Source organism: Pecten maximus, chromosome 4 (assembly GCF_902652985.1).
Source record: "Pecten maximus chromosome 4, xPecMax1.1, whole genome shotgun sequence".
In the NCBI taxonomy this organism is placed as follows: Eukaryota; Metazoa; Mollusca; class Bivalvia; order Pectinida; family Pectinidae; genus Pecten; species Pecten maximus.
This window is the reverse complement of record NC_047018.1, coordinates 40498091-40507805: the sequence shown is the minus strand read 5'-3', so window position 1 is coordinate 40507805 and position 9715 is coordinate 40498091. Positions and strand designations below refer to the sequence as shown.

At 37.0% G+C, this 9715-nt stretch overlaps 1 protein-coding gene across 1 annotated transcript; it reads right to left on the bottom strand.

Annotated features, from left to right (window-relative positions):
• Positions 1-6698: 6698 nt before the first annotated feature.
• On the bottom strand, positions 6699-9198 carry LOC117326081. Its single transcript, XM_033882685.1, has one exon. It carries the CDS (start codon positions 9075-9077, stop codon positions 8310-8312), a length of 768 nt encoding a protein of 255 aa, XP_033738576.1. The 5' UTR covers positions 9078-9198; the 3' UTR covers positions 6699-8309.
• Positions 9199-9715: the final 517 nt, after the last annotated feature.

The following is a 9715-nucleotide window of genomic DNA, read 5'->3' as shown; positions in this document are numbered from 1 at the left end:
AAGATCACTGCATTGCAGGTGAGCGATTTGGGCCCATTGGGCCCTTGTTTTGATGTTTGCTCAACTGAACCAGATGAGCGATACAGGCCCTCCGGACCTCTTGTTTCTAAAAACTGCTGCTATTCGTGATATATCTTTGTGAATGATTTCGACTGCTTTCCAACTTAATTGGCTTTGAATCTTAAGTAAATGTGTTCACTGCATTGCATGGTACCAAGACGCTGATTCCAAACTCATCCCCGTGAGTTGTGCAAGCCCGATGGACCTCTTGTTCATACTAGCATACCCAAGAATTTTCAATGGACACTGTGCAGCTTGGTCACTAGTGATGGACACTAGGTGGCAAATATCACATTTAAATATGAAAACGTAGTGTAAACTGTATTGTGTATGCCAAATCACAAAATAGGACTGCTTGCATCACAGCTGTTTATAGTTTTACACCAGATGCATCATGCTGATCAATAAGCTTTCTGCTTGCATTAGCTGTCAAGCTTGTCCTTATTATGCTCACATTCTAATTTTATTAAGATATGTTACCTAATATAAAGGTATGATATTTTGTTACGACCTTAAATATTTAGTCTCGACGAAGTCTCGAGCTACACATGCAATTTGCCTATTGTCCGTCGAGCGTCTGTAAACAAGGTGCTTAAAATCGAAAAAATATTTTAGAAAATGCCCAAATGTGAATTGTGTGTCGCATGCGTGGTATGTTGGTGGATCTTCTTGTTTTAACAGGAACGAATGAGTAGGAGATGTGTGTCCGGTACGGAGCCAACTTCCTCTCTACGATCTTTCCGACTAGGAATGGATGTTTAGGTTGTACTTTTAAAAAGTTGTTGCTCGTTTCGAGAGACCAGAATTGCTACCATTTACTTTGAATGGCAGAATAAATGACACGTTAGAAATCTGTATATGGTAATTTGATATTTGTCAGTTGGAGATTAAAAGCCTTTAATTCCGACATGACTCGGAATCCAAATTAAAATTGAATCGAAAGACAAGGTTTTGTACGAGTGTGTTTTAGGATCTCGTAATTGTAATCTCTGAAGGACAGACAGAGAGTCAGAACAATTAAATTATTGCCTTTTAGTGTGGTATTCGACCATCGGTATAGTCAAGGGCCAAACCGATGGCACATGCTTCGGGGGAAAAGATTGATGCGTCGTCTGGTAGTCGAACTGAAATGTAAGAATTATCAGTAAAGTATAGACTGCAGCCATTTTCTCATCTTCTTGGGAACCATCGGTGTAAAGTTGTGTATGGGAAGCGTAATTCGGAAAGAATTCCCCAAAGGAGGATATTGTTCTTCGGGGATTACGCTGGATTACCTCTCTCAAGTAATGGGGAACATCAGATATGCTAAATTCAGCTATGTCGGTCAATTTGATGTTAGTTCTTGAAGGAGATTTGAAAGTTGGATATCAATTGTTGGCAATAGTTTTTGGTTTTACGTAAATATGTTTTGGTATTTTGGGTTGAATAGTTGGTCAAAAGCAGGATTTTTAGGGTTTGATGTCAATTAGGCTGAAAACTCTAATGCAAGGTTTTTCCTTCTGTCATAAACAGGTGATTGATTTGCCTCCACGTACAAGCTTTTCACAGGTGTTGTCCGAAAGGCTCCAAGGGCTAGACGTAATCCCTGGTTATTGATTAGGTCTAGCATCGGCAGGTATGATCTGCGCACTGATCCGTTTACCATAGAACCGGAATCCAGGTTTGTTCGAATAAGTGATCTGTAGATGCGTAAAAGCAATTCACGGTTCGCTCCCCAATCGGTACGAGAAAGGACTCGTATAATGTTCAACGCTTTGGAAAAAATATCCTTTAGATACTTTGTGAGGTATGAAAGAGAGTAATCAATCGAAAAAGAGGCCTAGAAATTTTGTCTGTTCGACAACATAAATTCTGGTGCCTTCAAGTGTAAGATTTGGATCATTGTGTGCTTTTTGTTTTGAACAGAAATGCATGCATATAGTTTTGGATTTGGATAATTTGAAGCCGTTTTCGTCGGACCAAGTTTTTAGTTTGTTTAAAGAATGTTAAAGTTGTCATTTTATCGTGTGCATGTTCTTATATCTGAAACAAGATGTCATCCACGAATAATGACCCTTCGGTTGACTGACGAAGACATTTGACTATATTGTTGTTTTTGCGACCAAACAGGGTAACTGATAGGATTTCACCCTGTAGGACTCCCATTTCCTGTTTGGCCGGTTCAGGAAAATGTTGAGCCGACACGGACTTTGAGGAAGTGTCTATCTGATAGGTAATTAGGGGATGTTTCCACGTACGCTAAGTTCAAGAAGATCTCTCATGATCGCATACTGCCAGGTAGTATTATATGCCTCTCAAGATCGAACACCACGGTAAAAAGGTGTTTCTTCTTGGCGAAGGCCTCTTTAATAAATGTCTTGAGTCTGATTAGGTTATTTGTCCCTCTTCTGTCATAAACCCACTATGAAGACGGGATATTATATCGAAAGCCTCAAGAAACCAAACTAGTCTTTGGATTATCATTCGTTCTAAAGTTTTACATACACAACTACTCGGAGAGATAGAGCGATAATTGTTTGGGTCAGTGGCATCCTTTCTCGGTTTTGGTATATGTACAACTTTGGAGCTCTTCCACAAATCTGGAATACATGTATATAAAGAAGGCATTATGGTGACGAGTTCGACATGTGCTTGAGAAATTAAAATGGAATATAACCTGTGCCTGAGGCAGAGTCCTGTGCATTTCCAAGCGAATCTAAAAGTTCTGGTAGGGCAAATGGGTCATTGGAACTTTCCTGGTTTGTTGAATTTGAATGAAACTTTTTCTTTTCTATCTTTTTTTTTCTTTAGAGGCTAAAACAATTTTTGGGAGTGGCTTTATGTGCATGAGTTTTTAGCTCGTCTCTTCGAAGAAGAGGGAGAGCTTATGTTGTCACTCCGGCGCCGGCGTTGGTTTTTCAAACGTTAAGTTTTTGGTGCAAGTGTTGTGGTGAAAGGCATAGTAATTTATTGTAATATGGTCCCTGTGAGGGTTAAACTGTCCCTTGCCGCAGTCAAACTAAAAGAATTTTTGGGGAAGAAGCAGATTTTTTGAATTTTTTTGGACTTGAATATTTAAGTTTTTGGTGCAATCGTTGAAAGGTATTAATACATCACTTTATAATTGTACTAGGGTTCTGATAATTTGCATTAGAGTCCCTCTAGAGTTAAACTATCTCCTGCTGGAGTTAAACTAATGATTTTTTTTGGAAAAACACCAGATTTTCAAATTTTTGGACTTAAGATATTTATGCGTTAAGTTTTTGTTGCAAGTGTTGAAAAAAGGTATTGATACTTCACTTTATAATTGTACTAGGGTGCTGATATTTGGCAATAGAGTCCCTTTGGAGTAAGACTATGCCTTCCTGGAGTAAAACTTAACAAAAATGATTTTTTCTTTTTAAATCTGTTTTTTTTAATGTTTGGACTTAGTTTTTGCTGCAAGTGTTGAAAGGCATAGTAATACATGGTATTAGGGGTTAAACTTTCCCTTGTCGGAGTAAAACTGTAAGATTTAAAAGATTAATATTTTTTTGGGGGGAGGGGGGGGGGGGGGCTGATATTTAATTTTTTTTTTGTTCAAGTGTTGAAAGCTATTAAGACATCACTTTATGATTGTACTAAGGTGCTGATATTTGGTTAAAAAAGTCTCTCTAAAGTTACACTATCCCTTCTTTGAGTGAAACTGAAAAAAAACAATGCTCACGTTAGACAATTGATACTGTTCCTCATTTTTCAAGGGAGACAACTCTCATTAGGATAAGTTTTTATCAAAAATTAAACGAAATAGGTCTTAAAAAATTGTCTCCCGTTGTTTGTCATTAAATAATTTACATATACATATATATATACAATACACAAACTGATCAAGTAAACAATATAGATATTATTAATGCAAATTTGCGAAACCATACCAATTACATGTGTAATATATTTTAATTATTTATTTGCGAGACGAGCTATGCTGTTCTCCAACAGCTCTTGTTTTGTTATGTTGTTTAGAAAATGCATTCGCAATTTCAGACTTGGACGAATACATTTTGTGTTTATTAAGGTGGGAGGATGTTGAATTTTTGTTTTTTTCCCCACTTATTTTCCTAATCATATCCCATACTTTCTTGGAGGGCTTCTTTGATGATATCTTTGATAGAATTCTCCCCAGCTGTTTCTTTTGTCAGTTTTAACTGATCGCCGAGCCTTTGTCCAACAATTTTTTAGAATTACTAAAGTTTGAAGCGATTCAAGTAGCGTCTTAAAGCAGATGCCCCATTACTGCGTGTTTGGAAAGATTCTTTTGATAAATTGCCCTGCAGGTAGGGCGTAAGAATTGTACCTGCTGCCCCCATTGCATGATCGTAAGAGGCGACTAAATTTGGGATCTTATCTTTTCTATTCTTTGTTCTTTTCAACCTTCTTCTTCCTAACGTCTCCTTTGACAATGCCTCACTTTTGGCCTTTAGTTGAGCGTTCGCCCCTATGAGGAAGGCTTTGGGTTCTGTCCCCTGGCTGAGACATACCAGATTCTTTTAAAACAAATGGTAGTAACTACTCCCGCTTAGCGCTCAGCATATTAGGAGTGGACGACTGGTTCGCCCGTTGTCAGTATGATGTGTCCGGGTGGAGTGTACTTGTTTTGCGTCTTTGGCAGTATGGTTCAAAGAGGTGGCACTTTAAATCGGCAAAAGTTCCGGACTATCTCATGAAAACTTAACACGAGCATACCGCAGCCTCCTAAAACACATAAGCATTCACAACACGCATGCATGTCGCACGCACGGACGGCCGTCCTTAAATGGCCTTAGCTAACAATTATAAACTAAACAAAACAAAACCAAACCATTAAGGGTAAAGATTTCAATTCTATTTATTTTTAAAAGCATGGCCTTTACTATAGCCATGGAACGGCTTTTGTGTAATTATAGAACACTTGGCCCGAGGGGTCGGCGAGCTTATGGCATGGCGCAGCGTCCGTGGTCCGTCTATCAGTCCGGCGTCCGTCAACATTTCCTTCAAGTACCTACCAGTCCAGAACGCCTAATAGGTTTTGATGAAATTTGATCTGGAGCATTATTGGGAAAATGAAATCTAACGTTATATAAATGGAGGGTGTTGTTCCCAAGGGGCTGGAGGGGAGGGGCCCAATGGAAAATTGGGTAAATCTTTTCAATCCCCTATTAGGTCTGAACGCCAAAATGGATTTTGATGAAATTTGGCCCGGAGCGTTATTGGGAAAATGAAATCTAACGTTATACATGTATAAACGAAAGGTGAGGCTCCCCTAGGGCTAGAGGGGTGGGCCCAGAAGAAGAAATTGACGAAAATTATTTTAATCCCAAGTAGTCCTTAACGACTGAATTGATTTTGATGGGATTTGGGCTGGGGCATTTTTGGGCAAAGGATATTTAACGTTGTATAAACGAAGGGAGTGGCTCTCATGGGGCTGGAGGGATGGAGCCCAATAGGGGAAATTGGTGTTTATAATTTAAATCCCTAGTAATCCTTAACGCCCGAATGTATTTTGATGAAATGTTTGGAGTATTACTGGGCAAATGAGATTTAATGTTGTATAAACACATGGATGTGGCACTCTTGGGGTTGGAGAAAGGGGGCCCCAATAGGGGAAATATAGCAAAAAATAACTTTATAATCCTTTTTCTTTTTCAAGGATGACAGGATTTGGTCAACCTGTGTTTCGATCCATTGTTGCTAGAGGCAGTTTAAAAGAAGGAAAATAGTGGAAATATTACTAAATTAGAGTATTTTGCCATAATTACTGAAATATCAAGGTGTGTGATGCAGGCCCTCTGACCCTCTTGTCTAGAGTTGCCCCTGGTATTTTGATTTTCTCGGTCGTATAAGACTTTGTTGTTATATAACCTCCTGTCATGTCTGCCCTTTATTTTATACAACTATGTGCACTAGATTTAACTGCACTACGGTTTTACTAGCTGTGTATGAATGTGGTATTTCTTTTTGAGTATAGCCTTATATCGTAAATTTTCGATATTCAGAAATGCATTGTTGTTAGGTTCATAATGATAACAATAACGAATTTTAGTTGATTTGATATTTACATTACCTGTGTAAAGAAAATTGTTGTATGTGTTAACATCAAACACAACAGGTAAATACTTACATCGTACTTGTAAAATTTGAGAGTCTATTGCAACGTTACGCATCATTGCGCTTACTATATTTAGAATTCTTGGCATTTGTAAACAAGATACAGTGACACAAGCAAAAGCAAAGATTAATACTTTGAAAATATTAGTATTTATTTAACGTTTAACATTTCAGGTCATATCAAGTATGGAGAGCGACATTTTATGAGTAAAGAAGGGGAAAAGTGTTACTAAACACATTCAAAGCATCAAATCGTATCATCTAGTCTGGCAAGAAATTCATCCCGTTCCCTCTCCAAATTTGTCCCGATCTGACAATTAGCAAATTTTGGAATTGAATATTTAAAGGAGGAATCAAAACATTGAGAATTTTTTTTTTTTGGGGGGGGGGGGGGAAGATGTTTTACTTGCCTGGTGTAAGACTCTTAATGCAAGCAATATATATAAAACGAAACATTCTTGAAAATTCAATATGGTATAATAGTGAAATCAAAATAGATAAAAAAAAACAATTTTCAATAATGCATGGTTTAAAAAGGTATATACTTTATTCATAACATCATGAAAACAGATAAATCTCTATACAATTTTGTTGAATTTTGTGAAAAATTTAACATTCCTATCAATTTTTTAAACTATCAGAGCATAAAAACCTTTTAACACCTGTACTAGTTCCAAACTTCAATGGCTGCAATTTGGAATTAATCAACAGAATTCTGACAGCAAAAACATTTTTATTCAAAATTTAAAAAAATATACAATAACTTATGTACATTTTGTAATTCTCACCCTGAAACAATTACACATTTATTATGGGATTATGAATATATATCAAATTTGATAGAACAATTAAGGATCACTATTATCACGAAAAACCGGAGTCTTAGATTCGATAAACAGGAATTCATCTTTGGCAAGCAAATTAATAAACTAAGTTCAATCTAGATAACCTAATATTACTCATTACAAAACAATATATTTACAAATCTGAATGCCTGGAATTAGGACCTAATGTAAACAGTCTAAAAAATCATATTAATTTTGAGTTAAAAGCGCATCAAATTTTAATAACAGTGGCTACAAATTTAAAACAATAATACAAATATACAACATCTCTGACCTAGGTTTATTATTGTCCTTTCTGTGTCTGTTTTCAGTTGTTTTTGTATACTCTTTTGTTTGTCTATTCCTTCCATTTCTCTCTCTCTCTCTCTCTCTCTGACAAAGGGTGATGTCATAACATAACATAACTTGCAATTTAACGATTGGCATTCATTTAAAAGGAGAAAACTGATTGTTGTGATTTTTTATATATAAAGTAGCATGTGTAAATCTGGCGATAGAATTACTTGTATAATCAAATAATATCGTTTAACCTTCGGATTATAATTAATGTAAGAGTAGAATTTAATGTATCTTTTAAATTTCAGTTCAACATGATAATACCATTTACTGTGGACTAACCTGACTCATTGTCTCATATCGTTTCTGCAATAAATATCTTATATAGAAATATAGAAAAACAAAGAATTGGATCAGTCATCAACAAAAAGGCACAACGGATTCATGTACAGTTTTAAAAATGGCGACTGCAAAATGTCAAAGAGTTTGAAACAGCTGTGTCGCGCTATTTATAGACTTCTCAGAACTTTAAAGGTCTCGGTAAGAGACAACGTTGGTGAGCGATTCCGAGAAATATGTCATGAATTATCAAAATGTCCTCACTAAATGAAGAAACCTGGTCCCTCTATGAATTCACGAAAACAGAAAATCCTGCAATGTATTATAGCATAATCACGAGGAGAAATGTTTTTAAAATCCTCTCATAAATATGCATAAAAAAGTCTACGCATACCTTTTTGTTTTCCGAGCTGTCGGTTGACAACAGGGCAAACAATTCAATTGTAGGAGGCATATATACATTCCGCTTTAGCAAACCATTTCCCCAAATAGAACTTACGTCACTGCATTATGAACTTCTCTTTCGTCTGGAAATTATCTTGATGTAAAACAACACACAGAAACACAATCATAATACAATTGACATCACTGCAATATTTCCTTCACTTTGGAAATTATCTTGTAAAAACACCAAAACACAATCAATAAAATATACTTAGTCTTCCAAATCAAAAATATATTCAGATATCAATCAGGTGTAAATTGACCAACTATTTCACCCATAAATTCATTTCTTTCATTCTCCAATTTTGACGCGATCTCACGTATTTGAGCAGCTGTTTTGTGTGTCGACCCCTTGTGTTTCTTGATGGAGGTGTCCACAAGGATATAGATGTCTAGTGGTAACAGTAGAATGTCGAAAGCAAACACAACAGTACCTGCCACCTTTGATACTGTACGAGCTGTCGCCCTGGCTCCACTATTGACGACACCTACTGCATCAGCTCCAAAGTCTATGCCGCGAGCTAAAAATCTTAAACCACTTATACCTCTACGTGTTAATTTGGAAACGTTTGTGTCACTTGTACTTGCGAGTGCTGCGTTCAATCTCGTAGAATTGCGTCTATCATTGTCCAAACATGCCTGGACTTGCTTTAATAAATCCTTCTGATGGAAATGTTTACCAAGAGTTGCTCCTATTGAGGTTGCTGCACCTGCTCCACCAATAGATGCGAATACGACTCCCGGAATGATGCTTATTCCTGCTGTCGCAAATGCCAGTCCAAAACAGACGGTAGAACCTATCCCAGACACGATTGATGCTGACGTTCCAGTAATCTGGGAAATGTTGACCCTCTTTTGCATCATGTCCAGTTCATCTGCTAGTTCTTGTAGCTTTTCATTTCTAGCTTTCAGCCATTCTTGATGCATAATGTCTGGTGATCTCTCAGTCATTTCCTCCTTATCTTCTTTCAGCAATATTTGAGACAGATCGTCTGGTGTATTCTCAGCCATTTTCTCCTTGCCTTGTATAAACACAAATTACGTCATTAACCTTGCCACTGAATTTTACCCACTGTATACAACCTAGCTACTCCTATTCGAAATGTCTTGTCTCACTTTCGTTAAAAACTCCTAATCGCTTCAGCTCACAACCAATCGACAAGTAATTATACATATTCTACCTGTTGTGGAAAATCTGTATCAATGATTTAATATCTGCTGTAGCAAGTATGTGGTAATAAGAAAATAAGAAAGAAATGAATACATACGAAGCGAAATAATCCAACAAGCTTTGACAGACGTATTCTGTTGTCAAACAAGGGACGGCTATGCATTATGACTGCATTGGTATATAATTGTAGAAAATGTTTTATATCACCTTCGAGGTTTATCCGTTTGTAATGGCGTGCGGTGCGGTTAGTTCAATAGCCCATACCGTACTGTAGTATGGTCCAGTATGTTATACTGAAGGCTGAAATATGTCGTTTTGTCGTATTCGGACTTTGCTCGGATAAGCTTCGAATCGGACAATTCAGAGATGAATGAGCCAGCCCATCTGTCAATCGAATGACATACAGATGCTGCTCGACTTCTTCGGATGAAACTAATACCGGTATTCTAACGTCAGTCAATCGAGTGAAGTGTCCGAT